This window comes from Helicoverpa zea, chromosome 31 (genome assembly GCF_022581195.2).
Source record: "Helicoverpa zea isolate HzStark_Cry1AcR chromosome 31, ilHelZeax1.1, whole genome shotgun sequence".
Classification (NCBI taxonomy): Eukaryota; Metazoa; Arthropoda; class Insecta; order Lepidoptera; family Noctuidae; genus Helicoverpa; species Helicoverpa zea.
Genome location: NC_061482.1, coordinates 4,442,430 through 4,458,135, shown reverse-complemented (window position 1 = coordinate 4,458,135; position 15,706 = coordinate 4,442,430). Strand labels below are relative to the sequence as shown.

At 43.0% G+C, this 15,706-nt stretch overlaps 3 protein-coding genes across 3 annotated transcripts; all 3 read left to right on the top strand.

Annotated features, from left to right (window-relative positions):
* Positions 1 to 522: 522 nt before the first annotated feature.
* On the top strand, positions 523 to 3,256 carry LOC124645054. Its single transcript, XM_047184790.1, has 5 exons — positions 523 to 570; positions 837 to 940; positions 1,248 to 1,328; positions 1,993 to 2,204; positions 2,882 to 3,256. The coding sequence occupies exons 1-5, from the start codon at positions 559 to 561 to the stop codon at positions 3,181 to 3,183; spliced, it is 711 nt and encodes a 236-aa protein (XP_047040746.1). The 5' UTR covers positions 523 to 558; the 3' UTR covers positions 3,184 to 3,256.
* A 142-nt stretch (positions 3,257 to 3,398) lies between these two features.
* On the top strand, positions 3,399 to 6,362 carry LOC124645053. The gene is made up of 3 exons (XM_047184789.1): positions 3,399 to 3,644; positions 4,043 to 4,174; positions 4,532 to 6,362. Exons 1-3 carry the CDS (start codon positions 3,546 to 3,548, stop codon positions 6,167 to 6,169), a joined length of 1,869 nt encoding a protein of 622 aa, XP_047040745.1. The 5' UTR covers positions 3,399 to 3,545; the 3' UTR covers positions 6,170 to 6,362.
* An 852-nt stretch (positions 6,363 to 7,214) lies between these two features.
* On the top strand, positions 7,215 to 14,993 carry LOC124645207 (uncharacterized PE-PGRS family protein PE_PGRS54). The gene is made up of 6 exons (XM_047184985.1): positions 7,215 to 7,385; positions 7,478 to 7,645; positions 9,043 to 9,295; positions 9,514 to 9,631; positions 9,740 to 12,908; positions 13,048 to 14,993. Exons 1-6 carry the CDS (start codon positions 7,215 to 7,217, stop codon positions 14,788 to 14,790), a joined length of 5,622 nt encoding a protein of 1,873 aa, XP_047040941.1. The 3' UTR covers positions 14,791 to 14,993.
* Positions 14,994 to 15,706: the final 713 nt, after the last annotated feature.

Here is a 15,706-nt window from a genome sequence, read left to right as displayed (position 1 = left end):
TAACGGTCGTAGATCTATATGAGATTTATAACCTCAACAGCAGAATAACAGAACCTTTTTGATGTCTGTCTCTTGAAAATTGTTCGTTCAGATTTCTTATAGAATTAGCATTAGTATTAGGTGCTAAAGAAAAGGCATTTGGCCTACAAAAAAATATTAGTTTCCGTAGAGAAAACGCCGGTGGCCGTAATCAAATCAAATCAAATCCATTTATTGTTTATAGATATCAGATATCAGATATTCTCAATCATCGTTTCAGAATTCATCGTCATTATTGTTCTTCTGTAACATTACAACGATGAACAGTTCCGAAAATATTGTTACAACTTATACATTATAATATAACTATATTATAATATAACTTGTAGCATATAAAATATGCTTTTACTTATTTATTTTATTTATCAAACACTTGTTAATACGTTCATAAGCCTGTTAATGACGGTTCTTATAATTAGCACTAAGGGTTTACACACAGGATCTAATTACCGGTTGCTATAAATACACGAAGATGTCTTAAGAGATATCATTGTGAAATAATTCTATTGTAACGGGAAAATGGAAAAACTGGTCAGTATATTAAAGTTTGTTTAACGATTTTATACTGTGTTTTTTTAATCTTAAGATTTTTATGAAATAAGCGAAGTTAACTGCGAATTATTTTTTTTTTGTTGGTTCCACCTTTTACATTTTACTAGAGAGTGTTTAGAGAAGCATTGTAGTTCTTCCTATCAATAAACTCTTCACCTACCATCTGCCTAGCTTTTTCCAAAAAAATCTCTGAAGGCACTCGTAAATTGTCGTGTCCATCAAATGTTTTACTTGTATTTTTTCAGCTCTTTATATTGTTTGCCGCGCCATGGCTAATGTTTGCCATTGCAGCAGACACTGTCAACGATACTGAATTGCTGACAAATTCTACGGATCCCAACAAAGATATGTTAGTAGATTTTATAATACCTACTTCTTTCTGGGTTTTAAGCTTCCGTTGCTCTCTAACAGCCATCATCATTTACGGAAAATCTTATGAATGGCTTCGTTAACGTGCAGGTATCTTCTCGCTTGAAAAGGGCCAAAGGATGAATAAAAAAAACACATTCAGTCTTCTATGAATTTATTCTGAGAATTGTAGGAGATACTCAATCATATAGGTATGCTAAGGCACCTACTTCATCATCGAAAAATAGAGCATTAAATCCGCTGGTCCGAAAACGACGTATAATGGTAATAAAATAATTTATTTATAGGTACGTTATACACGCCATGGTGTATCAAGTGGGCATCCTTACCAACAAAACAGACAATGAGACTACCAACCTGAATACTACGTAAGTTGGGCTATTTTTTTTTAATTATAAGTACTACTAAATTACCTATAAAACGGAAGAGTTTGTTTGCTTAAAGGCACTAACTAATTTGTAAAAAAATCTTTTAGCGTTAGAAAACCGATCTATGGATAAATGCTTCTTTTTATCCGATTACGCGGAGTAGTTCCTACGAGACAAGGGCGAAACTACTGGCGGAACATAGTCTAAATATACATAATTGTATCGATCGCAGTTTGTTATTTATGCAAGTTATAAATAGGACTTAGAACAAGCCATGTCCGTAATTGTTGAAGCCACAGTAGTACAGCAAAGGTCAAACCACCTGATACTTAATTTTCTCGCGAGAATAAACACGAGAACCCGGTGTTTTGAGGTGAGAAATAAGGGATCATGTTACTCTACAAAACTCGACTGGGATGGGAAATATCAGATTGGCAGTTGTTCAAAGAAAAACACTGGTAAACGCCAGAGTTTTTTGATGTAGGATTTGGTTCTGAAGCGTCCTGCAATGGTCGTACCTGTATGTGCAAAATTCTCTAGGTTACATATGCAACGTTTAAATAAAACCTTTAGCCCCTTGAAAAAAACAAGAACCGTGTTAGCACTTCTACATAAGAAATACCCTACTATAAAACGAATAATGAAATAATTATGACCTTTCCAGAGGTAACCAAGAGGCTGTGACATTCTACCACACGAATGGCTCTCAGGGACTGGATCTGAGTAAGATATCTTCCCCTCTCCTGACTAACGTGACTGCTCAGAGTATGGTGGGAGTGGCACCAATGCCTGGTAACACTAAGAATGGAGCTAACCAGTTGCCTTGGAGTACTCTGAACCATCTGGCTAATATGTCACCACAGCATGCTACAGCAGGTAAGTCTGTTAACTTACCTACTTGGTCACCATTCGACTAAACTATAGAACTTTTCCGTAGAGTGCAACAGTAACTTTTGTCATGTAACCCAACGCAGCACTCGTCGAGCTAGCTTGCTCGTCTTGCCAAAAATAAGAACAAACTTCGGCAAGAAAAATGCAACTTTTGAAGGAGTACAGTTCTACAACAAAATTCCTACTAATATAAAGAGGTTGCCGTCATTTAATGCATTCAAGAATCAGCTGGCCCAACATTTAATAAAGAATAGCAAAGCATTTGACCAAATTATTTGAATGTCTTGAATGAATGCAACACTCAATAGGCAATTATGTATAGACGAACTCGATGTTTTTTATAATAGATATAAGTTGTTTTTTGAGAATAAAATATCTTTGAACCTAAAAAATCTGAAATTCCGATCACACCTACGGCAGAAGTAGGCAAATGAGCTACCCCATGTCTTAGAAAACCAGTGAAAGATAAAGTCAAATATAAAGGCGGGATACTACAAAACGGCTTGCACCTCTTTGTTTTCAAACAAAACGTGTGTAATGTGTATACGTTCGTTGTCAGTCCACTGCCAGCAGTGCCAGCGTGTTTAGCAACGGTGTAACTGTTTTTAAATCAACAAAAAAATAGGAGAGTTCTGGGAATATCTACGATTTTTCTATTTCAGGTTCAGAACCAATGAAACCATCAAAGAGGTCGATTAGAAGTATCGACATAATAGATTCAAATGAAGACAGTCCGTTCGATAATTTGTATAGAAGTTTATTCAAGCGAGATGTGTCTGGCGAGAAGACGCCGGTGTCTATCCACAGCGGGTCGGCGGTCATCCCACAGGGGGCGCATGTTCAGTCCATTGGCATCCCCCCTCTACTGACGCTGAACAACAACATGTCCAATATACCAGTGCCTATACCCAATACTTCTGTCGTACATTATTCTAAGATTAACACGCTTGTCACCCAACCTTAATATACCATTTACTGCTACAGACATAACTTTATTTGTCTTAAATTCTATGTTAATAATATTCTATAGCTCGTAATAATGTGTTTTTATAATTTATCATTAAGAACCTACGGACCCCAAAGACAAGTTTAGAACGTCGTACGGTATCACAAAGTCAGAAAGGTGTCGCCTCCACGAGGTACGCAAGCGCCAACAGCACGCATGCGCGGACGTAATTTAATGATTTGTCGCACTTCAACCGTACACCCTGCCATAGCTAGGTAACATTAAAGTTATTAACTACCCTAAGGCCACAATGCCACTCAAGTTACTGCCATTATAACACTAAGAAGACGCTAGGAGTGCGTGAGGTACAACTGGTCGGTATGAGCTCGCCGAAGCTCAATGAACGATGTCCCAGTACTATGAGCAACGGGAAAAAACTCCTCAACAATGACTCTAAAGAAGATTCCTTAGACAATTCTGTAAGTATAGCACTTTTAAGTAGCTGCGCTTTTAGGCTAAATTAATTATGAATTGAGATTTCGAGGTTTCCGAATGTAGAGATATCGCTACACAAATAGGGTGAACGAACTTGTCCGACCTACTCGTAAGACAAAAGTGATCCGCGAATGCATTTCGGTTTGCAGCTTTGTTTCAGCTGTATCATTTAACTGTGTGTTACTTTTCGCTGGAAAATAAAACCCTCCTTTTTAAACCACGTGGTACAGTGCTATATATTTGACGCACTATTGACATTAAAATAGGGCGTTTTTAGTGCAAGTTTTATATAACTATTTAAGTTATTTGTCGGCTAAGGAACTGGCCGTAAACTACGAACTTACAATTTTACATCAGAATAATTACAAAATGTTGTTTACAGATAAGAGAGTCCATAAAATCTGAGAGACCGGGGAAAAATGAGGAGGATTGGCGGAGACGCACTATTATCATCGAAAAGAAAAATGGTAGCTACGGGTTCACACTACAAAGCTATGGGATCCATTACAAAAAGGTAAGCCCAAAACTGATTTCGATGTTTTTCATAAAAAATGCGTGACTTAAATTCGAGCAGCAGCCAATTTGCTTCGCGAAAAGGTATTTTTTAGAATAGCAATGCAGCTTGCAGCCATAATGTTTTGGGTATTATTAATATTTAAGCATTAAGACTTATAGTTGGTTCATACTTATCTGTTGAAAAATCATCATGAACTATACCATCGGGTTATTCAGTGATCTCTGCATCTCTCTTGCTGGGCAAAGGGCTCTTATGGGTACTTTCTGGAACATGCTAGCGTACAACTAACATAGTAAAACAGTAATTTACATTTTATTACTTACTTAGTGTTAACATACTGTTTTTTTTTAACAGGAACAAGAAATCGAAGTGATCACGTATGTGGACCACGTGGAGGGCGACGGGCCGGCGGCGGCGGCAGGCATGCGGGAGGGCGACGTCATCCTGTCCATCAACGGCACCGACGTGGAGCGCGCCGACCACGCCGCCATCGTCGACGCCATCAACTGCTGCGACTCCAGGATGCGCATGGTCGTCATCTTCGAAGACTGCGTCAGGAAAGTAGAACTCCACCTCAAATACATAAACCTCCAACGCACACTACAATCCAAAATGAGGGAATTAGAACAACTCAACGTCCGCGAAAGACAAATGTTCGATTGCAACTGGAAGACTCACAGTTTGCCCTCCCAGAAGAAAAAGACGTCCCCATCTGATGTAACTTCAGACAACGAAGAAAATAACATAGGAGAAAATATAAACAACTCGTATTGCAGACCTACTCTGTCCAGCGAAAATGTGACGGCCGCCAAGCCTCCTCAGCCGAATGTATTTATGTATCAGTACCTAGATCCGCGGTACGGTGCGTGCATCATACAACCCAACCTGCGCACCGGGAGCTTTGTCATTACTGTCGGCTCCCCCAGAAACAAGCGAGAATGTCATCACTATATTGTGAAGACACCCGGCCAGGAATGTCACAGAGCCTCAGAGAATTACAAAACGAATAGTAGTAGCAAACACAACAAAGCTCACAGGAGTAGTCATAGCCACGGATGCGCCCCATGTATGCCTGCATACAACAATCAAGATGCGAACAGTCTCGAAGCGTATGACCTCGCCAGTCCCTGTTGTGATCCACATTGTGTGCCCAACACAAGGAAAAAAATGCGAAGGAAGAGAGAATGCTCCAAAGAACATAAGAGAAAAGAGAAATGCCAACAAGTTGACAAATCCACTCAAAAGCCTGACAGCGCATCCCACATGAGGACTAAGAAAGTTTGTCAATCAGGACACTGCTCAAATCGCTACCGATATTTAACTACAGAATCTACTCAAACCAGCCAATGCAGCCTGCAGTCATATGCAACGAGCAATGCCACTGTGATATGCGATAACTCGGCTTCCAGTTACAGTACCTCTTTGAGTAGCGATACACTGTTCTGGGATAACGACAGAGCGGACACCAAGTCATCGCCTAAAATACAATACCAAAGTAGTCACCAACACGTAAAACCAAAGTCATGGGATAATTTAACAACTAAGGCGTTTGGCGGGTATGGATTTGGGTATGGATATTTAGATACAACGACAAAACAATCTAATAGATCCAAAAGTCATGGACGGAACCACAGCAGCCGCAGCACGCAAAGCCACCACGAATACCAGCATCACCCGCAGGAGAAGCATTCGCATCGACAGAGTGCGCCGCACCACTGCTCCGTGTACACGAGGAGTCATAGCCACTGCGCTCCCACCAAGTCCACTGAGAGCCTCATCATGGTGCCCAAGTACCAGCTGGAGAGTAGCGGCTCCGAAAGCCGGCTGGCGTGCGACTGCGTGGAGTCCATCGACTACTACCGGCGCGTGAGCAGCAGCAAGAGCCCCGCCGACCAGCACTCGGCCGCGTATTACACGCAGCACTTCATCTACCCAACGCATTCCTACAAGAAGAAGGATCCTAACATAAGCTCGGAAATCACAAGACTTTAAAAAAGTGAGATTTATTAAGCAATACCTTTACGTAACCTTCACTGCTCAACAATATTAGGCATAAAAAATAAATTACAGCCGATTTGTCATTATATCATAGATGTTGTATGTAATTTTACCAAGTCCGCCATTAATCGCTTTTTACCTACTGATTAATAGTTTTTTATCAATAAATAAATACCAACGAAACTTATTTATTTTCTTGTATTACTTTATATATTTTAAACACAAAAAAACACACACATACACACTAAAAATGAATTAACTTTATGCAAGAAACGTATATTTCAGCAACATTGTAGTTGTTCTCCTATTGGGAGAAATCAAGTGCATCTTTTGTTGGATATCGGTTAGTTAATTGCAGGTGTCCCATGAGTCTAAGAACTATCAGATTTATTAGAATAAATAATTACAGCCTTAATAACGACTGAAGGTTCTACAAAATCTGTCGTATTAATAGTCACGCAGAATTTATTAAAAATATATTATTGCGTCAATGAGGCCGGATTGTAATGCTAATAATACTTAGTATCGAGCCAACTAACCGTGTTAGCTAAGTTTGAATTGTTTAGGTCGTATGATAATGTTAAATGATAGCTAATATATTATGTAATTTAGGCACTGACTGACGTAACGACTTACTTCTTAAAGAGGCAAAATTGAGACTATCAAATAGACGCCGAAAAGTGGCCAAAACTTGCCTAGGGTGCTTTTGTTGTGCAGGGTAAAAACATATTTTGGCAACTACGCAGGGTTACACGTGCTGATAGAGGCAATTTTTTTGCCAATTTACTATGTATAACTCTAGGTTCCAAAGAGATGTGGCTAAAATCCTAACTTGTAGAATAAACAACAACTATTAACAAAAGTTAATCTCTAACACAAAATTATGCGTGGCATCAAATAAGTAGGTTGTAACATTATCTTGTTTTAAGTCATACTTCCTTAATCTTCGAGCTAAGTGTGGCAAATTCGCGTGCTATCGCTGAAATTAGGTGGGTGAACTTATATCTAGCGCGGTTTTATGAGTTAGGCCAAGGGTCAGATGGCGGACAGTGCGCCTGGGCCGGCGGCCGAGCGGCAGAGCGTCGGCGCGCACCACCGCAGCGGCATGCGTCGAGTCGCGCACCCAGCCCGCCCAGGGCCTGCGCCCATCTTCCCCATCGCTGCTGCACTTTTACTCACATTATTCTCCACAACCACAGCTTCTCCACAAGTAAGATTTTTTTTACACCACTACAAAATTCGGACACAGGTGATACGTGATTTGCTGTTATAATTTAACCATTGTTACATATTTATTTTCAGCAATATGTTGTGTGTAAAGACTTTAACTCCCACCGGTGCTTTGCGTTGCAATCTGAACTCAAATATGATGAAGCTTTCGCGAGGAAACTCTTCTCGGGCGCTGACTTCGCCCGTCATTGTTTTACCAGCAAAACGAAGCCTCACACGGGACTGCAAAAAATTGCCACGGTAAATATTTTTTTACTTTTGAAAACCATAATCGATGCTTTGCGAAAAAGGAAATCATCCCACTATGCATTAGGATAAATTAGCTAAAGCAGAAAAGCTCTAAGCTGGGCGATATTCATTTGTAGAATGTAGTTGGTGCTCATAATTTCATTTGGATATCTATATTTAGGTACTTTCTGCATGATCCTCTTATTTGACTAATGTGTGTAATAAATCTGTTAAATAATTAAATAATATCAGATACCCTGAGTCGGGCGACGAATGCTTGACCCAGTTAACTTGGATACGAAGTTTATTATGAAATAGGTAGGCACTACTTATCAGTGCTGTTCAAACGTAACGGTTTTGTGTCTTCAAAATATCTAAGTTACTTCGAAACAAGTATATCTGCTTTAGATCAAGATTTATTTAATTGGTCAAAAAATCTGAGTAATTTAGAAGTAATCGTTAAGTTTCTTTTCGCAAACCATGGATTGATTTGGTGAATCTTTAGTCAAGTTACTGATGCGAATGTGAGTTTTTTTGTTTGTAACTCTTTCACAAAAATATTAAACCAATTTAGAGGGGCAACGAAATTACTATTTAGGAGTGTGTGAACTTCATTCAAATCGCGGGAAACAGTTGGAAACGCCTTCGATTTGCGTTGAGTGTCCCTGTTGCCAATTTTGATGTCTAGGGGGTTAACGAGCTAGCGAGTCTTCGTTTTAGTCGCCATTTTTTACATAATAGATAATTTTGTGTATTGTGTTAGAATGAATGGAATAATATCTGAAAACAAAGTTAATGATGAGTATTCAGGGTTGTGGTCATAATTTGCAAATTTGAGTTTGTAAACTACAATGACAACACTATTATTTTACTATACTATTCAGGGGTTGTAAACGTAATTGACTCAAAGCGGCGTCATATTTCAGTCTCATAGATCGGAGTCTGTATTTTATAATTCCCAGACTCCTAATACATTGTTTCCTTTAGTGTAATTTTGAGTCACATCTAAAAAAAGTGCAAACGTCGGTAGCAATTATTTATCTGGGTGACATGGCGAAATGTTACAGTTTAGATAATAATGGGGCGGCTAGCATTGAAACACCCCAACACTGACGGACTTAAACTGCAATGTTACACTAAAGCTCCACTACAAAAATAAAGTAATTCAAGCAATTAAATATTATAACCAAATGATATTATGATAATGATTGAGCTTGAATCTAAACGTAGGTATTTTTTATTTATCGCGCATGTATTAGGAGATAACTTCTTTTTGTCAAGGTTGACCGTGTTTCCTTGGCCCATGTTTCACAATTACACTATCGTAAGTGGAACAAAGAAATCGAATAATATGTCAAGGCAACCTAACCCTTTGTGCGTTACAATTGAGTGCTATGTTTTTTAATCAGGTTACATCTAATGGTAATGGATCGACCAGGCGCCTGCTGTGCAAGTCCGTAGTCGTGGATACGTTGACTGAAGCAGCGCTTGAAAGAACATTAGCAGGATTTCAAAGAGCTCGTCGAGATGCGTCCTATTCCCCCAGGGGACGTTATAGAGGCCAGACTCAGTCACAGTACTTGGCGATAGACCGTGGCAGCGGGAAAGACGAAGGGAAGGCTGAGGCTCATTCCGCCGCCGATTCATCCAGGGCCACCGTTAGTAAGTACTGCCGAAAGAATATTTAACTTCATTCGTAAACGATACTATTTAACAGAGCAATTAAAATAAACGTTTGACATTGAATCGTTTGACGTCAAAATAACAATTCAATTAAGTCATTCAACTTATTTGAAGTTAAATTCAAGTACCTAATATTTCATATGTTCATAGCAATTATGTTAGATACAATGATTTATATGGGTAACTGCATATTCTAGGTGGAAATAGCGGTATGGGTCAGGCACAGAGTCAATCAATGTATGATCCAAGCTGTGAAGACTGCGTAGGACGAACCGATTTAGGAGCAGCAAGTTTGCAGCGCCGACCGAGTGACATGTATGTTTATTTACGCAATTTGTTTACTTCTGTTTTCTAGTATAATGACTTACCTGTATCCTGGAAGGGTTTTATTATATTTATTAAGATAAATTAATAATATTTCAGATCCGGTCCAGGTGGGTCATCAGGCCCAGGGAGTCCTGGATACGATGCAAACAGACTTGGAGGACCAGGTCAAATCATTGACCCTAGAACTGGCGGTAACGGATTGAACCCTAATCAGGCCGGGGCACCGGGAGGAGATTATACTGGTCGATATGGACATCCTGGTTCTACTGGGACTGGTGGTTATGGTCCTGGCCAGGATGGCACGCAAGGAGGTTCAACATTATTCCCTTCACAAGGCAACCAACTAGGAGGGAATAAGAATGGCGCTTTAGGACCTAATCAATCAGGTTACGGGACCAATCCAGATGGCACGCCATATGGAATAGGATCACCAAATATGCACGGTTCTACTGGAATTCCAAATGCGAATATCAATGGTGGCCAAGGAGGTAATATGGGAAATCTTCCTGGAGGTTCGGGTGGTCCTGGTGGTGGTGTGAACGGACCTTATGGTACGGGACAACCAGGAGTACCGGGAGTTGGCGGCCATGGTTCTAATAGGCCTGGAGTTAACGGAGGTTACAGTGGGCCTACAGGTGATTCACAAGGCGGAAATGGCAATATTTTACCAGGTAATCAAGGCTATGGCCCAAATGGTGCAAGTGGAGGAGGTAATTTGCCACCAGGTGCTTTGATTCAAAATGGAGACGGAAAGTACGGTCCTAATCAGATTGGTAGGCCAGTGAGTGGAGTTTATCAGGGTGGTCCCCAAAATGGTTATCCTGGACCTGGACAGTCTAGCCGTTTTCCTGGTGGAGCAAATTGGCCCTTCGTATCAGGTTCAATTCTGGGTGCTGATGGTAATAGTTATTACTGTTGTGTAGCACAAGGACCGGGAAGTAATGTTGGCCCAGGAGCGCAAGTTGGGCCTCCAGGCCCTGGAGGTCAGGGAACTGGTGGACAATACGGACCTGGCACGGGTGGAGGCGGTGGGCAGTACATACCTGGAACAGGTGGTACCAGCGGCCAATACGGCCCCGGTGGGCAAGGAACTGGCGGCCAAAATGGACCTGGCTCCGGTGGTACCGGAGGGCATTATGGACCTGGCACGGGTGGTGGCGCCGGGGGACAATACGGACCTGGTGGCACGGGTGGTGGCACCGGGGGACAATACGGACCCGGTGGCACGGCTGGTGGCACTGGAGGACAATACGGGCCCGGTGGCACGGGTGGTGGCACTGGAGGACAATACGGGCCCGGTGGCACGGGTGGTGGCACTGGAGGACAATACGGGCCCGGTGGCACGGGTGGTGGCACTGGAGGACAATACGGACCCGGTGGCACAGGCGGTGGCACCGGGGGACAATATGGACCCGGTGGCACTGGAGGACAGTATGGGCCTGGTACAGGTGGCGGCAGTGTAACCGGTGGACACTACGGACCCGGTACAGGAGGTGGTTCTGGTGGACAATATGTACCTGGAGGTACCGGTGGAATACATGGTACAGGAGGTGGTGGTACGGGTGGCCAATACGGACCGGGTTCAGGCGGTGGTAGTGGAACAGGCGGACAATATGGACCCGGTACTGGTGGTGGAGCCGGTGGCCAATATGTTCCTGGAACAGGAGGTGGTACTGGAGGACAATATGGACCGGGCACGGGAGGGGGCACAGGTGGACATTATGGACCTGGTACAGGAGGTGGAACGGGCGGATTACCTGGTACAGGCGGTGGTACTGGTGGACAATATGGACCTGGTACGGGAGGAGGTACTGGCGGACAATATGGGCCCGGCACAGGCGGTGGTACTGGAGGACACTATGGGCCTGGTACCGGAGGTGGTACGGGAGGATTACCTGGTACTGGCGGCGGGACTGGTGGACAATATGGACCCGGTGTAGGTGGTGGTAATGGAGGCCAATACACACCTGGAACAGGCGGTACTACAGGAGGACAATATGGACCCGGCACAGGAGGTACTGGTGGACAATACGGCCCTGGCACAGGTGGTGGCACTGGTGGACAATATGGACCTGGTACTGGAGGAGGCACTGGAGGTCAATATGGACCTGGCACCGGAGGAGGCACTGGAGGTCAGTATGGTCCAGGCACTGGAGGAGGTGGGCCAGGTACAGGAGGTGGAACAGGCGGACTACCTGGCACAGGCGGCGGTACTGGCGGACAATATGGACCCGGTTCTGGCGGTGGGACCGGTGGACAATATGGCCCCGGCACAGGAGGTGGTACCGGTGATCATTACGGCCCTGGTACAGGAGGAGGCACCGGTGGACAATACGGCCCAGGTGCGGGAGGTACTGGCGGCCAATTCGGCCCTGGCACAGGAGGAGGCACCGGTGGACAATATGGACCTGGTACAGGAGGCACCGGTGGACAATATGGACCTGGTACAGGAGGCACCGGTGCACAATATGGACCTGGTACAGGAGGCACCGGTGGACAATATGGGCCTGGCGCAGGTGGTACTGGTGGGCAATACGGCCTAGGTACTGGAGGAGGTACAGGAGGTGGCGTAGGAGGACAATATGGCCCCGGTACCGGTGGTGGTTCAGGTGGACAATATGGACCAGGCACTGGTGGTGGGACCGGTGGACAATACGGCCCTGGCACAGGAGGAGGCACCGGCGGACAATACGGTCCAGGTGCGGGAGGTCCTGGTGGCCAATACGGACCTGGTACAGGAGGAGGCACTGGAAGCCTACCGGGCACAGGAGGTGGGGTCGGAGGGCAATATGGCCCCGGCGGCACAGGTGGTACCGGTGGGCAATATGGACCTGGTAGTGGAGGCACGGGAACAGGAGGAGGCGTCGGAGGACAATATGGCCCTGGTACAGGCGGACAATACGGACCGGGTCCAGGAGGTGGTGGTGGTCAATATGGACCTGGTGCTGGAGGACCGGGCACGGGAGGTACCAGTGGACAATACGGGCCTGGTACGGGAGGAACCGGTGGGCAATACGGGCCTGGTACAGGAGGTACCGGTGGCCAATATGGACCTGGTACAGGAGGTACTGGCGGTCAATATGGTCCTGGAACTGGGGGAGGCACAGGAGGTGGCGGCGGAGGACAGTATGGTCCCGGCACGGGTGGTGGTACAGGCGGACAATATGGACCCGGTGCCGGAGGTGGCACTGGAGGACAATACGGACCCGGAGGTGGTCCCGGCGCTCCCTATCCCGGAGCAACCGGCGGAACCGATAATCAAGCGGTAAGTGAAGTTTTACTATGTTAAACATTATAAAGTTATAAAAACACAAATGACTAGACAGAATTGATTGAAATAATTGTATTCTAATGATATTGACACAAGTGAAACTTGTTCTGACTGATATTTTTTCTGATTCCAGGGCTCAGGTGCACCACAAAACGTGATTGATCCTAATTCAATTGCCGATGGAGATGATTCAGAAGCACAAGCCAGTGTTAACCAAGCTGCTAACGGCACCGTGGCGTCGGCATCTTCCAAAGGTGGCAACGATAAAGGTCGCGCTCAAACTCATGTCCATGGAACATATACCGGCAGTGGATCTTTTTCAGCTCAAGCCGAAATTACTGGTGAGAATAAAGCCGCCAACAGTCAAGTTATGGGCAACAAAAAAAGTGCTTCAAGTACAGCACAAGGCAGCGGTCGAAATAACAAAGCGCAGGCCAATGTTGAACTCGGTTTAGAAACTGGCTCAGTTGTAACTGGATCGCAAAGTGAGGGAGTACTACACTCATCTAACTCACAAGTCCAAGGCAGTGTCAAAGGAGGCATGGCTGACGCGCAAGCGCGGGGGCCAGGTAGCACCTCTTCTCAAGCTCAAATAGGATTCACGCCATATAAAGAAGGCGATAAATCATCTCATGACTCACAGAAAACTCCATTTGTTGGAGGAGGTGTAGCATCGGCTCAATCTAGTGGTCGAACTGGCATGTCACAATCCCAACTGCACGGAACCTTTAAATATGGCATAACATACAACGGTGCTGCACAATCTGGATCTAGTTTAGACAAAGATGCAGTTTTCCCTAACAGGTTACCTTTTGAAAAAATAGACGTCAATGACGAAAATGATAAAAATATTAACATAAACGAAGAAAATCTGAATATCACAGAAACGGTAGAATACCCGACGGCTGTGCCTCAACCAGAACAAACCACAACAGAATTACCTTACGAAATCGAAACTGAGACAGAGCTCAACAAAGAGGAAAATCTTAACCCAGCTGATGATACATACGGTGTTCATAAACACGAAGATCATCATTTACTAAATGAACCACCTACCAATCAACCACCGCCAGTGGGCAGTAGACGCTCATTCCAATCGGCATACAATCCAGAGGGAGCCGATTACGAATACACTACAGACAAAGATGAAAGTCCACCAGAAGATTACGATGATGGTTTTGGCCCTGAAGGTACCGAGGCTGGTGATAATGAACAAGGCTACACAGGTTATAATGAGTTCTCTAGAGATTCGGAACCAACCCATGAATCTCTTCACATTCCGAAAAGAAAAGAAGTAGAAGTAAGACAGACGACTGGCGGTAATACACAACATATATTGTTCGGTAGTTTAACGGATCACGACGCTGAAATAACTCAAAAGAATTCGGAACGTCCTGATGAAGGTAAAATTTACCAACCCGGAGAGCGAGTACCTGGGACTGGTGGCTATACCATACCCATCGGATTCACAGGCAGTGTCAAGTCAGTGGCGTCCAAAGACAAGACGTATGTGATCGGATCAAAGGAATCGCCATCGCAAGCTCAAACAGTTTCCCTCACTCCAGGAAGCGGCAGAGTGAAGTATAAATATCCGCACTTCCCTAGGAACGTTAACCCTAAAAATCTAAGATCATTATACAATTCTAAGCCTGACGACAGTAACAGATATGTCTCAGTGTCTAAATCAGTTACACGAGACTTGGATGGTGAGAATAATATTCGGAAACAATATTCCCATACCTATTACACAAAATCATCATCGTGTGGATACTTTACATTTAGTTGCACTATGGTTAGCAGTGCTGAGGGCAGGAAAAAGGTTTGCAAACCAAAAATTCCAACCAACCCTGATGGCACACCTATGAGGTGTAATTAGCTGTAATATAGAAAATATACTATTTTATTTAACTGCTACTTAAACGTTGTTCTGAGAATTACCTATTTGTGCTTGGTGTAATTAGAGTGAATGATACTGATAGTAAAATTAGAATTCTATACAATAATGAAAATAAAGTCTTCATAGTATTGTACTTTGATAATGTAATTAATTAATTAATGTAATTATATGAATAAAATATTTGAATGTGTTTTCTTATACGCTTTCCTTCGGCCTATCACGACCCTGATTTGGTAATGTTTGTGTTATATCGCGTCTTTGCAACAGGCAGCCCAAGACGTAAGTAATTATAACAGATTTCAGCAAGTACTTGAGGGGGTTACAACTAGTAGGTTAGCTATAATGAAAACTACAGTTTTGTTTATTACAATGATGACATTTTATTTCTTAAATATTTTTATCTTACGTTTTAATTTATAATTTTAGAATTTGTGACATTTAGATAATTTACGATAGTAAGTAACAAGTAAATTTTTAAACATATAACTACATACATTTTTTATTATTTTTAAATAAGTTATCATACCATAACCTGCCCATACATTTTCATATTTAGCAGTTTCATATGTATGAGAAGATTATAATTAAGTGAGTTACGCTGGATTTAATAAAAGGAATGTAAAATACAGGTATGATAGATCACATATCACAGGGCAAATGTATTTTACTTATTTTCAGTCCAAATATAAAAAATAGAGATTTAGAAGTCAATGAGGATAATCGCAGTATTGCAAAATGTCAAGCGTGTTTAAAATCAAATGACCAACTGCATTGAGACATAGGATCATATTAAAATCACAATAAAATTTGAATACTTAAGTTCGATTTTGAGACCTATTTTGCAATAAGCTACAAAATATATAATTGGGGCACATCGTGTGCCTAATAACTACAT